A 16,229-nucleotide genomic window follows, 5' to 3' on the forward strand; every position below is an offset into this window, starting at 1 on the left:
TCCTGTGTTACCAATTTTGAACTGCATTTAGCCCACTTTATTCTTTGGGCCTATATCTGTGTTTCCACTTCATCGTGCCCATTGCCCAGCCAGTGATAGATGAGTCTGCTGGTACATTGACCCATAACGCAACATTCCCCGTGCACGCTACACAACAACATTGTGACCCTGCTGAAAGTCAGGTTGCTCTTCCCGCATACCATACCACCTTACACGGGGACAAAGAGGAAGGTGCAGATGAAAGTGCAGGTTCCTTCATCAGGTGGGGGGAGGAATACTAGTTGGCGACGTCACTGGCACAGGGCCTCTCATAGTACGCAAAAGTGTTGCTGCCGGTGGGAGGCGCCCCCGCCGTGCAAACACACCGCTGTACTTTGAGGGGCCCTGTGCCAGTGCCAATGCCAACGAGTGGGCCCACCCTGCTTGCTCAGGATCACAGCACTTGCAAAGTTGAAATACTTACCTCTCCCTGCTCCACTGCCGTGACGTGGTCCAGATTTACTGGGCCCACTAATTACTTGAACCAGCCCTACCCCCCACAACTTTAGCCAAATGACCCCCAATTTCAAATGCCTTCCAATTATTTTAAGGTAAATTACGCTTGACAAGCTTCATTAAGAAGAATGGATGGTTTTGACATTAAAATGGGCACTCTAGGTGTTTTCCTGGCCCCCACTCACTGCCGACTATGCTGCCCCATTGACTTGCATTGGGTTTCGTGTTTCGGTCGATCCCGACTTTACGTCATAATCGGCCGATTTCACTCGACCCGACTTTGGACATAGTCGGGTTTCGCAAAACCCGGCTCGACTCTAAAAAGGTCAAGGTCGCTCAACTCTAGCGAGCACGTTCGCTCATCACTACTGCTCACTCATCAGTCTGGAGAGAAGTGACTACAATCTATAACTCGGTTATCGGCCTTCTCAGATGAGGAGTGTTGTCTGCACAGGATCCATGAGACATTACTGACTCCTCCATGTCTGTTCTCTTCTTTACCCAGGATGAATCCTCTGCTGTCTCTGATTCTTCTGGGATCTGTGGTCCTGGCTTTTGGATGCGCTCCTGCACCTGGAGGTGAGATCCTGTGCCCGGGGTGGGTTATAGCGCAGGTAGAACAGTCAGGTGTCTGTCTGTCCTGGCTTTAGGGGGACGGGGCTTTCCATGGCTCTGATTCTGGGTCTATGGTGGAGGAGGGGGTGAAGTGCACCCAACAATCAGGGCTTAGGGTGACTTCAGCGGATATTGCAGGAAGTTACCGGTCAGTTGTCGGCTTGTAGTGTAGTCGCAGACCAGTCACCATGACTCTGCTGACCCCTACCGTGGGTACCTCAAATCGTAACAGTGGAGGGAAACAGCCGGGACTAACACTTAGCCGGGGATACAGGTGGTCCGGTGGGATACCATGTTTGCCGTGGTACTGCAGGAATGATCAAACGCTATAGAGATTATACCAAGTCCCAAGAGTATCAAAATATAAACATTTTTATTATGAAAAACATGAACAAACAGAAGGTGAAGGAAGTGAAATACAGAACCGCACTTGAAAAAATGCTGTGCAAAAAAACAGGAGGTGCGTGCCCAGGAACGCCAATTATACGCACACCACATCTATAGCCTCTCATGGGTGTAACAGTCTGAGCATATTTACTCTATAATCTATAATATCCAATAATTGTTGCAGTCTGGACATATACAGTACAATAGAGACAATCAATAGGATACTATGCTTGCTGCAGTTAAACGGGTTGCAAAATACACCATCACATCTCCTTTGGCTACAATCACCCTGGGCTATCTAATACCAAAATCACAAAATAAAGGAAGCTATATACCCGTCTGAGTGCAGTTAAGATGTCCTGGGGACGCACCTCTGCCCCAACGCGCGTTTCGGAGAACAACCTTTGTCAGGGCGCATACAGTTCTAATACGCAAGTGGATTAAAAAGCTTTGAAACTGGAAGTGTATCCGATGCGTACACCGGAAGCTGTTGTGCATTGTCATGACCACGGCGATGCCTGCGAGCGTCCCACACCATCCGCAGGAGGAGAGCGACCACGGGGCCCACGTGATCACAAACCCCTCGACCGAGGCAAGGCAGCCCGCGAGCGCAGCAGGAGAACAAACACACAGCCGAGAAATAAATTACTCATGGATATACGCAAAACTATACATGTAGAAATCAATTAGTGATGGCATGGTCATAATACAATAATAAACAGTGTAACAATCATAGCTACAAGATCATACAATATACCTAAATAATTAGCTAAAGCAGGGTATAATTGTCTCCTATTTAAAATGGTATATAGCTTCATTTCAGGGTTCCATAATAGAGCAAGATCGCCGAGCACATACTATAAAAACAACAATATAATTGTTAGCTAATGTTAAGAGTAGCTAAGAATGAAATGTATACATCAAAAGACGTACATCATAACAATGTGCCAGCAGAAATGGCTCTACATGGATACTATACACTGAACACCTTATATAGCAAACATACCAACTGTCAAGATTCACACCGTGACCGTCACCCCTACATCACGGGTTGGGGTGACTTTAGGCCAACAGACGGCTATCACATGTGCAGGGGGGCTTATCTTAGTTATCCCTCCACTCCACGATGTGATGAAAAACCACACACAAGGCTATTGACCTCTTAGTTTACAGCAGGGGCTTATTCTAGGTATCCCACTGCTTTCAATATACCACGAACTGCAGGGATTTATGTATATCCCGCTTACAGTTCCTCTTAACACTTGCAGCTCTCGGGGCCCCCCCTTATCCTCAGGTCAGATTAGGTACTGCACCCTGGGTAATTAGTCGCCAGACAGACTGCCTGCTATGTACTGGCTATTGGGCACGCTGCAGCGACGCGATAACTACTCCCACTCAGGCAGGAACAATAATTATCAACCCCGCCGTCGCTACAACGACTCCCAAATACCCAGAACAAGGTATGCTGCCACCAGCTTCGACTAAACCCGTCCGAAACTAACCCAAAAAAGTAGCGTAATTCCCTTAAGAAGGCTTAGTGTACGTTTTAGAGCAGGAAGAACAAAACTAGTGATTTAGATATTTTACTCCGACTGATTAGGCAGTGTCTATCAAAATTATTACAAGAATGTTACAAGAATGTTCGGCTTATTTAGCCAAAACCGGCTAAATAAGATTAAAATAGATAAATCTCCGGGTCCGGATGGCATACACCCACGAGTACTAAGAGAACTAAGTAATGTAATAGATAAACCATTATTTCTTATTTTTAGGGACTCTATAGCGACAGGGTCTGTTCCGCAGGACTGGCGCATAGCAAATGTGGTGCCAATATTCAAAAAGGGCTCTAAAAGTGAACCTGGAAATTATAGGCCAGTAAGTCTAACCTCTATTGTTGGTAAAATATTTGAAGGGTTTCTGAGGGATGTTATTCTGGATTATCTCAATGAGAATAACTGTTTAACTCCATATCAGCATGGGTTTATGAGAAATCGCTCCTGTCAAACCAATCTAATCAGTTTTTATGAAGAGGTAAGCTATAGGCTGGACCACGGTGAGTCATTGGACGTGGTTTATCTCGATTTTTCCAAAGCGTTTGATACCGTGCCGCACAAGAGGTTGGTACACAAAATGAGAATGCTTGGTCTGGGGGAAAATGTGTGTAAATGGGTTAGTAACTGGCTTAGTGATAGAAAGCAGAGGGTGGTTATAAATGGTATAGGCTCTAACTGGGTCGCTGTGACCAGTGGGGTACCGCAGGGGTCGGTATTGGGACCTGTTCTCTTCAACATATTCATTAATGATCTGGTAGAAGGTTTACACAGTAAAATATCGATATTTGCAGATGATACAAAACTATGTAAAGCAGTTAATACAAGAGAAGATAGTATTCTGCTACAGATGGATCTGGATAAGTTGGAAACTTGGGCTGAAAGGTGGCAGATGAGGTTTAACAATGATAAATGTAAGGTTATACACATGGGAAGAAGGAATCAATGTCACCATTACACACTGAATGGGAAACCACTGAGTAAATCTGACAGGGAGAAGGACTTGGGGATCCTAGTTAATGATAAACTTACCTGGAGCAGCCAGTGCCAGGCAGCAGCTGCCAAGGCAAACAGGATCATGGGGTGCATTAAAAGAGGTCTGGATACACATGATGAGAGCATTATACTGCCTCTGTACAAATCCCTAGTTAGACCGCACATGGAGTACTGTGTCCAGTTTTGGGCACCGGTGCTCAGGAAAGATATAATGGAACTAGAGAGAGTACAAAGGAGGGCAACAAAATTAATAAAGGGGATGGGAGAACTACAATACCCAGATAGATTAGCGAAATTAGGATTATTTAGTCTAGAAAAAAGACGACTGAGGGGCGATCTAATAACCATGTATAAGTATATAAGGGGACAATACAAATATCTCGCTGAGGATCTGTTTATACCAAGGAAGGTGACGGGCACAAGGGGGCATTCTTTGCGTCTGGAGGAGAGAAGGTTTTTCCACCAACATAGAAGAGGATTCTTTACTGTTAGGGCAGTGAGAATCTGGAATTGCTTGCCTGAGGAGGTGGTGATGGCGAACTCAGTCGAGGGGTTCAAGAGAGGCCTGGATGTCTTCCTGGAGCAGAACAATATTGTATCATACAATTATTAGGTTCTGTAGAAGGACGTAGATCTGGGGATTTATTATGATGGAATATAGGCTGAACTGGATGGACAAATGTCTTTTTTCGGCCTTACTAACTATGTTACTATGTTACAATAAGAGACAATTGAAAATATGTACAAGGGTAATTATAAAAATAACAGGGATTAAATGAGAAGGTAACACTTACATGTGTTCAGGTAATTTCAGGCAAAACCAGGCTAGTGGGCGGAGCTCCAAATATCTATGTTCATCAGGGCTGGCAGTAAGAGCTCCTCAGGTAAGACTGAAGGCTGGGTTAAGTGTACAAACTTATAAACTGCAGCCTCGTGACATCACTAAAGGGGTTGAGTTAACATCGCCCTCCCTTCTCCTCAGCTGTAGTTTTCTCCAATTCTTATAATTCTTGCATTTTCTCTCCTGAACGGGTCATAACACACCCAGCATTCATCCTATTTTAAAATTGGCTTTCTAATGAGACCAAAAATGGGTTCGTTGGGACAACCAGTTCCGGAGAAATCCATACTCTGTACCAGTTGGGCTCAGAGGCTCGCGCTTACTGTGGCTGACAGATCTGCCGATGGAGATTCGGAAAATGGACTTATTATTTTCCTAGCCTAAATCGGTGACCCAATATCTTACTATAATGAAACAAAGAACCGCATGTCTTGAGAGATATCAGACCAGTTTTAGCTGGAGGGAGATTTGAGCCTACACAAGCGCCATACAAATTCTTGAGGAGGTGGGAGGGAATGAGAAAGTTGCTCCGAACCTGGAATTTGCAGCTAGAAGCAATAAAACCTCTTCTACACACAGAGAAGGGGGGGGGGTTAGCCCACAGCACGGGTGCCAACAGGCAAAGCCACAAAATCATACTACATTTCATACAATATCATGACACCAACATGTATATCTGCATATCCTAATATGTAGCCATAGGAAGGGGTCACATTTATGGAGTCTCCAAGTGACACAACAAAGGAACCTCGCCCCAATAGAGTGAACTAAAAATTACCACATCAATATAGCAAAAAAAAGTTCCTTTACAATAATAACCAAAATAGTTTCTCATTCAGAAGTAACATTTGCTGAAGTCACGGTGAACATCGATTAAACTCCCTTCCACACTGTAATGATGATCCATGATGAAATGGAGGAAGCAAAACTGAGTTGCATGAAGAGTGACACCAATGGTCATGCCAACACCACCGAGATCAATGTCGTATGTAGTACTAAAACAAAAATTAAAAAGAGAATGGTTAAAAACCACACAGCACTCACCAAGCAATGGCTCCGGCACACGGCAAGAACCAGTGATCGTAGAAAAGGGCATAACTAATGTTATCATTTAATCCCACTGGATGGACAGTGTTAAGGGTCCAAATCCATCTTGATTCTATCTGGGCAAGTCGCTGAAAGGTACTACTACCCCGCATACCCACCTCTAGCATATCAATACCCCTAATCCTGGGAAGACTGGCATCACTGTCATGAAATCTCTTGAAATGGCAGGGCAGAGTTTTTAAAGTGGATATGTCCTCCATTTTGGCCGCTGCGTTGATGCCCAACACATGCTCTCTGGTCTGTATTTTAAGCTGTTGTGTGGTCATCCTGACATATATTTTATTGCACGGACATGCTGCTGCGCTCGCGGGCTGCCTTGCCTCGGTCGGGTGGTTTGTGATCACGTGGGCCCCGTGGTTGTTCTCCTCCTGCAGGTGGTGTGAGACGCTCGCCGGCGTCACGGTGGTCATGACAACGCACAACAGCTTCCGGTGTATGCATCGGATACACTTCCAGGTTCAAAGCTTTTTAAACCACTTGCACATTAGAACTGTATGCCCCCTGACAAAGGTTGTTCTCCGAAACGTGCGTTGGGGTGGAGGCGCGTCCCCAGGACATCTTGACTGCACTCAGATGGGTAAATAGCTTCCTTTATTTTGTGATTTTGGTATTAGATAGCCCAGGCTGATTGTAGCCAAAGGAGAAGTGATGGTGTAACTGCAGCAAGCATAGTATCATATTGATAATGTCTCTCTATTGTATATGTCCAGACTGCGACAATTATTGGATATTATAGAGTGAATATGTTCACTGTTACACCTACGAGAGGCTATAGATGTGGTGTGCGTATAATTAGCAATCCTGGGCACGCACCTCCCGTTTTTTGCACAGCATTTTTTTTCAAGTGCGGTTCTGTATTTCACTTCCTTCACCTTCTGTTTTGTTAATGTTTTTAATAATAAAGATGTTTATATATTGACACTCTTGGACTTGGTATAATCTCTTTTCAGTGTTTGATATTTAATTATGATGATAGGTCAGATAGTCTTCTTACATATGGGTACTGGTACCATGCAGAAATGCCATATAGTTTGCATACTGCAGGGATGATGTAGATGTGACCTGTATCGCCTATGTAACCATTGTGCAGAAGTTTATGGCTGTAGCTGCAGATACCAGTCTCCGTGAAAACTACTCATTCCCCCCCCCCCTCCTGTCATGAATCGGGGGTGACCTTTGGCCAGCACACAGCTATCACATGTGCAGGGGGCTTATCTTGGTTATCCCACTACTGCTACAATGTGGTGAAAACACAAACAAGGCTATTGACCTATCAATTTACAGCAGGGGCTTATTTTAGTTATCCCACTGCTGCTACAATATATCATGGACTGCAGGGATTTATGTATTTCCCGTTTTCCAGTTCTGCTTCGGAACTTGCAGCTCTCCGGTGCCCCTTACCCTCAGGTCATTCAGGGAACTACATCTAGGATAATTAGTTGTTGGATGGGTCGCTTCACTGTGGTGCACTGGCTAGCTGGCGCGCTGCAGCTATGGAATTATAAAAGCTCAGGCCGCAGCCAGACAATAGCTTATAAAACCCCGTTCCTTTGCTGCCAGCGGCACCCACCTAGCCCAGAACACACTTCACCGCTACCAGCTCAGATTTCTCAGAGGGGGTTGAGTCAACCCAAATTAGTAGCGTAATTAACTTCAGAGGACTTTGGGTATGTTTTAGAGCAAGAAAAACAAAGCTAGTAATATTTATATTTTACTCCAGAAAGGTAGGCAGTGTTTACAAAAGGTATGTAAAGATTTTACAATATGAGACAAGCAATTACATAAAAAAAGGGATTAAAGAAGATAAACACTCACATGCTGCTTAGGTCATCCTAGCTAACCATGCTGGTGGGAGGAGCCAGACTGTATATCCCAATTCATCATGGTGTCTTGATGTTGTGAAGTCCCAGGCAAGAATGAAGGCCGGGCTGAGTGCAGTGACTTATATTTGCAGGCTTGTGACATCACTACTGTATTCTCACCCATCCCTTGTAGATTGTGAGCCTTCGCGGGCAGGGTCCTCTCTCCTCCTGTACCAGTTATGACTTGTATTGTATAAGATTATTGTACTTGTTTTTATTATGTACACCCCTCACATGTAAAGCGCCATGGAATAAATGGCGCTATAACAATAAATAATAATAATAATTATAATCACTAAAGGGGCTGTTTACCTGCACTCTCCCCTAGCTGCCAGGGTGCACATTTTGGTATGAAACTTCTAACACTCCTAAGTGGGCTCGAGAACCTAGCAGACTCACAGCACACACATTATTCAGCAAGACGAAGAAACTTGGCGGCACTCACCGGTCTTCAAACAGGTATCTTTATTGCTTCACGGCACGGGGGTACAAACAAGAAGAGAGCAACAGGCGAACGACTGCCGTTTCGCGCCCTTCCGGCGCTTCAACGGGTTCAATGGAGATGCCGATGTGACGCCTGAAGTAGCGCTGAGATCAAACGCCACTCCCTGCGCCTACACCCGCCCACCCACAGTACACTGCACATACAATTAAAAACAACATTAATAATAATAAAGTGCGTTAAAAACAAAAACCTAACACCAAGCAATAAGCTTTTATAATACTGACCATGCAATACTGCACGAACTATGAGGTTTTTTATAAGATTTCCATAAAGAACGATACACAGAACAAACTTTAAGCAGACCTATTGTACCTCTTGAGATCTATATACCTCACTGTTATATTTGCATGGGACTATTACATATCCCCCACGGTACCCGTCCAAGATATCTTTCTTAACCCTGCTGTTCTGTTCGGTCTGGGGAGACCTATTTTGAACTTTGGTATTTTTTGGGGTGTTCAAGATGCGGTTCTGAAACTTGTGGTTGATTGACTTAAATGAGGATGGGTCGGTCGGCCACGGGTTTCAGAGCCGCATCTTGAATATTTTAAAGAATATTGAAGTTCAAAGTCGGTCATTTTTGACCAACAGAACAGCAGGGTTAAATCTATACACAAATTACTACACTAGCCCCAGTGAGGCTCCAACGTACTGAGGTCATTCACCCAAACGCAACCCTCCCATGATACTGTTCAGAGGAAAATAGACATGTCGACTTTGTTGTTGAGCCCTGCCGGACCCATGGCTCCTGTACGGATAATCCACATTGCCTCACACCTCAGTAGGGCATTGTGGTGATCACCCCCTCTGCTCAGGATCTTTACTTGTTCCACACCTGCGAATGTTAAAGTCTCCACATTCCCTCCGTGTTCTTCCCGTACGTGTTTGATCAGTCTGGGTACTCCTTTCCCTGTAATGATCGACCGACGGTGCTCCCTGAAACGCTCGTACAAGCACCTAATCGTCTTGCCCAAATAGAAGCATCCACACGGGCACCATACGACATACACCACATTCTTGGTTCTACATGTAATCAATTGACCCACCTTATGTTTCACTGGTCCAATGTGCAGGACCTTATCTGTAACATGTTGTCTGCAAAATGTACAGTGCCCACACTGATAATTCCCCTGCGGAGTATTTCTGCTCAACCAGTTGTCTGGCTTATTCTCTACCACTCTATTCCGTACTATTACATCCCTGAGCCTGGTACTTCTTCTATTGGAGATAAGGTGGCCTCTGGCGACCACCTCGGCTAACTCTTTGTCCCTGTCTAACAAATGCCAATTTTTTCTTATGGCGGACCTGATCTGCCGGTCCATGGGGCCATACTGGAAACAAAATGTAAACCTCTTGCCCATAATCGATTGCGCCTTACCCCTTTGTTGATCTCTATTATCCATTTTTTTCACAGGCATCTTTCCACACATGATCTGGGTATCCTTTTAATAGCTTATTGCTTGGTGTTAGGTTTTTGTTTTTAACGCACTTTATTATTATTAATGTTTTTAATTGTATGTGCAGTGTACTGTGGGTGGGCGGATGTAGGCGCAGGGAGTGGCGTTTGATCTCAGTGCTACTTCAGGCGTCACATCCGCATCTCCATTGAACCCGTTGAAGCGCCGGAAGGGCGCGAAACGGCCGTCGTTCGCCTGCTGCTCTCTTCTTGTTTGTACCCCCCTGGCCGTGAAGCAATAAAGATACCTGTTTGAAGACCGGTGAGTGCCGCCAAGTTTCTTCGTCTTGCTGCTGTATCGCCTATACTCGTTGTTCCGGCTGGAGCACCGCAGGTCTGCCGGCTGGCTAGCAACTGTGGATTCTGGGAGCCTCAGTCTCGCTATTCCACTCTGTTTAGGAGAAAACCATTTCTCTGGTTTTCTTGGTGCCAGACTCCAGCAAAAGGCCCGTTTTATGAAGCTATACCAAAGCACGTTCCGAATATGTACCTGGAATATTCCTATCATACACTGGCGGCGCATTATGGCTTATTTAATATCTCCCCCTTTACAGCAAACACATGGGTTTGGAGACAAAAAAGACTTGCATGGCTAATTACCATTCCGACTGGAGGGGGGGAAAGAGCAGAGAAGAGATTCAAGGCTCCCCCTGGAGTTTAAAGTTACACAGGGATTGTGCCTAGATCAGCAGAGGCAGTGGAAGGGGGGGGGGGGGGGTTTGGAGCCCACAGCGTGTGATATCAAGGGGGAAATGAAAACCATACTCCATTTTATACATTAACATGACACCTCCCATCTAATACTAGTTGGATCTGGTGAAAGCCCTGAGTTTTTGTTTGATTAAAGTTATATATAGCGGCACAGATTTGGGCTAGAGGGATAAGAATTATATATTCCGGGTGTCGGTAAATCTATCACTCATTGAAAGCGCTTGCAGCATAACAGAATGAGTGAGGTGGGACGCCGGGTCAGCCGCAGGTAGATATGGCATTTGTCTCCTATAATTATATATGCTGATTATGCTCACCATGGTCACACTGTTAGTATGCTTAGGCAACTTTGGTATTAATCGTTAAGTATATGTGCGGCATCTGCTCTATATTGTGCGGCTATATATGCTTGTAGCAATCTGCACAACTTGGCATCCCATTTCCTGTTTAGGTGCTTGTGCACTATGGCACTAGATATATATTTTTAATAATAAAGCCTTTATCTAATTAATCGCTGGATCTCTTCATTTTATCGGCTGTCTGTCACGCCAGTCCGATTGTTCTGAGTAGTTTATGAGTTGGGAAGTGCCAGTCACATTGTAAGGACAGCGTTTGTGGTAATAAACAGAATGAGTGCAAAGTGTGAATTTCTCAGTAAGGAGTCCAGGTAATTACTCCATGTGTACACTTAAAAGAATCTCCATGATGTGAAGCACGTTCTGATCATCGTGTCTTACTTATGCGAGGTTCACACAGCAGGTTATGCATAAAAAATAGTTTTCATATCCTAAGTAAAGGGGAGGTGTCAGCCTCTAAGTGATGGCACCTGTTGTGAGTTCCGTTCTGGAGCTCCCTCCTGTGGTTGCTAATGGTATTTTTGCGAGTTCTGCCCTTGGGCTCCCTCTGGTGGTTTCGAGTGGAACTGCTGCTCCGTTAGGTGACTGTAGCAGCTGCCTTCACTAATCGCCTTGCCTGGGTTTGTTATTTAAACCTGCTCTGGGCTTTAGTCCATGCCTGCTGTCAATGTTCTTGGTTGGATTTGATTCTTCCCTTGGATTTCTCATATGGCCAGTCCTTGTCTGCAAAAGATAAGTTTTGTTTGTCCATTTGTTTGGACTCTATTGCTTTGCATATGTCTCTTTTTGTCCAGCTTGTCACTATGTCTTATTCAGGCTAGCTGGAAACTCTGGGAAGCAGATTTGCCCCTCCACACCGTGAGTCGGTGTGGAGTTCATTTTTGTAAACTGCGTGGATTTTGTAGTTTTTAATACTGATCGCACAGTATCCTTTGCTCTGTCTATCTAGTTTAGTTTTGGCCTCCCTTTGCTGAATTCTAATTTCATTTCTGAGTTCGTCATTTCCCTCTCCTTTCACAGTCAATATTTGTGGGGGGCTATCTTTCCTTTTGGGGGTTTCTCTGAGGCAAGATGGCTTTCTATTTCCTTCTTTAGGGGTAGCTATATCTGAGGCTGTGACGAGGTGTCTAGGGAGTGTCAGGAACATCCCACGGCTATTTCTAGTTGTGTTGTTAGGATTAGGGACTGCGGTCAGTAGAGATACCACCTTCTCAGAGCTCGTTCCATGTTGCGTTTTAGCCACCAGGTCATATCAGTGTGGCCTCTTAACCACCAGGTCATAATAGGCACCACAGCGGGAGTGCCTGGGTTTTGTGCTAAGAATATCTTAGTGAGACAGAATTCCAGCAGTGTCTTGTGACCGGGGTCCTGCTGTGAATACAGATGTGGTATGCATCTAGATGTGTTTATCCATCCTCCTAAGCCACAGGCCAGCCAAGATGATACCATGACATAACGACCTGTAAGTGTTCTTTTCAAGTTTAATCCCATTTTATTTGTAATTTGTATTGTACACATGATTTTTGTCATCTTTATAATATATTTTATACCTTGTAAACACTGCCTACTTTTTTTTTTTTTTTTTTTTTTTTTGAGTAAAATATATAATTTACTAGCTTGTCTCTCCCTGCTCTATAAACAAATTGTCGCATCCTCTGAAGTGAATTATGCTACTGATTTGGGTTGGCTCTCGACCTGTTAATCCTTAGGAAATTGGAGCTGTTGGCAGCATACCTTATTCAGCGCAATAGGGGAGTTTTTGCAGGGACGGCGGCATTGATAAATTATTGTTCCCACCTGAGTGGGAGTAGTTATATCGCCCTCGCTGCAGCATGCCCAATAGCCAGTACATAGCAGGCAGCCTTTCGGGTGACTAGTTACCCTAGGTGCACTACCTAATCTGATCTGAGGGTAAGAGGGCGCCAGAGAGCTGCAAGATCCAAACCAGAAGTGGAATATAGATCCCAATCAGAAGGAACCAGGGGCAACCAAACAACCCTGGTTCATGATAAATTGATGTGAGTAGTGGGGACAATAAAGGTATCCTCCCCGTGATCCCTGACATATTGTTGGCAGCGTGATGTGACCTGTAACACTGGGGTCTAGCTTGGGGCAGTGACGTGGTTCATCCTTGGGCTTGAGCCTCATGTAGTGATGGTGCACCCCTCTTGTAAATATTTCTCCAAAATTAATCGCCATACCCCCATCCCTGCTGCCAGCAACACAAGACACTGGGTGTTGACTGCTGTCATTAATCAGAGTACTAATGTATGATCCTTCTGATCCTGGTGTCACCACCATCCATGTACAATGTCTCCTGGCTCACAAATGCCTGCTTACAGATTGTGATGCGGTCACAGATTTGCTCCATTCTGCAGTACATGGCATCTCTAAATACAGCCCCATCCTGGAGAAGATCACTCCTTTTTACCTGTACATGGAGCACCATTCTACAGAATATCTTCTAAGGTGACAAAACACCCAGTGGCTGAGCAACCCTACAGTTATTATGGGGCTTGTCTGGGCAGCTCTAAAAAGACTAGAGGACGAGATTGCTGTGTACATGCCCCTCTGCCCCCCAGGCCAATCTCCCCTTTGGTCCACCTGATAGATCCAGGATCAAATGTCACCAGTGCAGGCAGCACCCACATCTCCTCCATATGTGATCTCTTCTGTTCTCTCCTCAGCCACGAATCTAGCACGGACCGGCGTGGCCTCCCAGGTGTCGGACTATCCATACTCCACCAGGAGCGGACTGGCCAATAACGCCATCGATGGGAACAAAGACACCGACTTCAGTAGTGAATCCTGCACTCACACCAACCTGGAGAAGGATCCCTGGTGGAAGCTGGACCTGAAGCAGAGCTACAAGATCTCCATCGTTGTCCTGAAAAACAGGATGAACTGTTGTCCAGAGCGACTGATGGGGGCTGAGGTCCGAATCGGAAACTCCCCCGACAACAACAATCCGGTGTAAGTTCATAAAGAAGCAACATTTTCTCTAGAAGCCTTGTGCTCCCTCCAGGGTGCTTAATCTGTAATCTGGTGCTGTCAATTGAATTACTCAAAGCTACCAAGGACAAGGTCCAGCAGTGAGGTCTGTACTTCCTGGCCACTGGGTCTCGTGCCTTCCTTGGTAATCATGATGGTCGTGCAGACTGCTGATTTGTCAGGTGAAATGTTCTTTGGTTTTGCACAAATAATATTCTCTGCATCATTTTACTGTGAAAATGTGAGTAGGTGGCAGCTGGGCTTGGGGGTGGGCCTCCCTGCCTGTAGTGTGTGACAGCTGGGCTTGGGGGTGGGCCTCCCTGCCTGTAGTGTGTGACAGCTGGGCTTGGGGGTGGGCCTCACTGCCGGTAGTGTGTGGCAGCTGGGCTTGGGGGTGGGCCTCCCTGCCTGTAGTGTGTGACAGCTGGGCTTGGGGGTGGGCCTCCCTGCCTGTAGTGTGTGGCAGCTGGGCTTGGGGGTGGGCCTCCCTGCCTGTAGTGTGTGACAGCTGGGCCTCCCTGCCTGTAGTGTGGCAGCTGGGCTTGGGGGTGGGCCTCCCTGCCTGTAGTGTGTGACAGCTGGGCTCGGGGGTGGGCCTCCCTCCCTGCCGGTAGTCTGTGACAGCTGGGCTTGGGGGTGGGCCTCCCTGCCTGTAGTGTGTGACAGCTGGGCTTGGGGGTGGGCCTCCCTGCCGGTAGTGTGTGACAGCTGGGCTTGGGGGTGGGCCTCCCTGCCGGTAGTGTATGTGACATGTGGAGGTGGGGTTGTGGGTGGGCCTCCCTTCCGGTAGTGTAGTTGTTGATCTGCACGTGATGGATCTGATCCGCTGCTGGTTACATTTGCTGGTTTTCTCCTCCAGGTGCGGCACAGTAACCAGTGTTGTCTCTTCCACCTTGTCCTTCTGCTGTCCTGGGATGGAGGGTCGGTACGTCAGCGTGGTGATCCCTGGACGCTCAGAGTACCTGACACTGTGCGAGGTTGAGGCTTATTCTGACTCGGTCACTAACCGGAATAACGATGTCTGCTCGTAGAGGCGGTAACATCACATCGTTGCCTTCAGCTGCTGCTGGTTCTTCAACTTCTCCAGGTTTCATGAGGAACTTCCATTGTACGACCTGTGCATTTGTTAAAACATGAAAATAAACCGGTCTGTTGAATTCATTCCGTAAAGGCTTCAGTATTTTATTTAACCAGTTCATGCCTGAATGACTTTCCTTGTTCCTGACACATGTAGGATTGTCCCTCTGAGCTGTCTATATGGACATGCACATGATAGAAGGATGAATATAATCATACCGTAATATCTGCAGTGTAATGTCTTCTTCTTGAGAAACCCATGTTTTGCTTGATATGAAAATGAGTGGTTAATATTTGTGGGTGTGGCATAGATCTCCCTGAGGCTACGCCCTCAGAGCTTATTGTAAATGATAGGCATTAACTTAGGCGGGCCGAGCCTACAGTAGGCCGATCCTCTTAAAGAAATACAAAGGCCTTTCTTGATCTGATATTTAGGTAATTTCTGCTTTTTACATGACGCAGGGGCTTCATTTCTTGTTTTTACTAGTAACAGCCGTTACATGACCAAGTTTCCTTTACTTGGAGGTGATGGTGGAGCCAGTGAGGAGGGACATGCAGTGTCCAGGGCAGTCTGTCTCCGGTGACCCATCAGCTCTCCTACGACCACTGTATAGTGGGGGACGACTGCAGTATATGGAGGGGGAAACTGTCAGCACTGACTGTACATGGCAGCAATGCAGAAGGCACCGATGGTAACAAACCGCCTCTGCCTTCTCTATGGGGACAGGCGGCTGCTCCTGATGTCTTAGAATATCACCGTAGAGTGCAGGAGCGGGACCGCCGGATGTATGATCATGAGCCCAGACATGCATGAGAACGTCACTAACACTTGGATCCAAAATGGATGCAGAGGAGTTGGAACCTGGGAACACCATCACATCTATGAATACTGGGGTTATAATTCCCCAGAGACGTTGCTCCAGTCCATGTTGAGGTTCAGGTCACCAAGGAGAAATTAACGGGCGTGCGTTTATTAATGAATTCAGCAAATCCTAATCACTCTCATTATGGCTGAAGGCAATCCTACAGAATCGGGTCCAGTGTGCTCAGCAGCAGAATTGTGGCCAGTGTGAGGGTCCACCATTAATGGTCAGTGTGGTTCAGCCGGGTGTCCTGGATCTGCCCAAATTTGCCATTCGTTTAGTTCAGGTTTGGCTGTGACAAATTTTGTCCACACCGTAATCCAGCAGATACTCGAGACTGCAGGTCGTAGACCCAAATCCGGGACTGTGCGCTGTATCCGGGACAGTTGGGACAAGAGATGAGAGGATAATTCTGGG

General features: G+C 46.1%; 1 protein-coding gene across 1 annotated transcript in view; it reads left to right on the forward strand.

The window, feature by feature from the left end:
- The window catches only part of LOC138643509 (uncharacterized), a 1,192,186-nt gene extending 1,177,039 nt beyond the window's left edge, over positions 1 to 15,147 (forward strand). The window contains exons 5-7 of the mRNA XM_069732408.1: positions 902 to 1,074; positions 13,569 to 13,854; positions 14,732 to 15,147. Coding sequence (XP_069588509.1) covers positions 902 to 1,074; positions 13,569 to 13,854; positions 14,732 to 14,903 — 631 coding nt within the window. The 3' untranslated portion in view covers positions 14,904 to 15,147. The remainder of the gene's footprint in view (positions 1 to 901; positions 1,075 to 13,568; positions 13,855 to 14,731) is intronic.
- The last annotated feature ends 1,082 nt before the right edge of the window (positions 15,148 to 16,229 follow it).

Source organism: Ranitomeya imitator, chromosome 6, assembly GCF_032444005.1.
Source record: "Ranitomeya imitator isolate aRanImi1 chromosome 6, aRanImi1.pri, whole genome shotgun sequence".
NCBI lineage: Eukaryota > Metazoa > Chordata > Amphibia > Anura > Dendrobatidae > Ranitomeya > Ranitomeya imitator.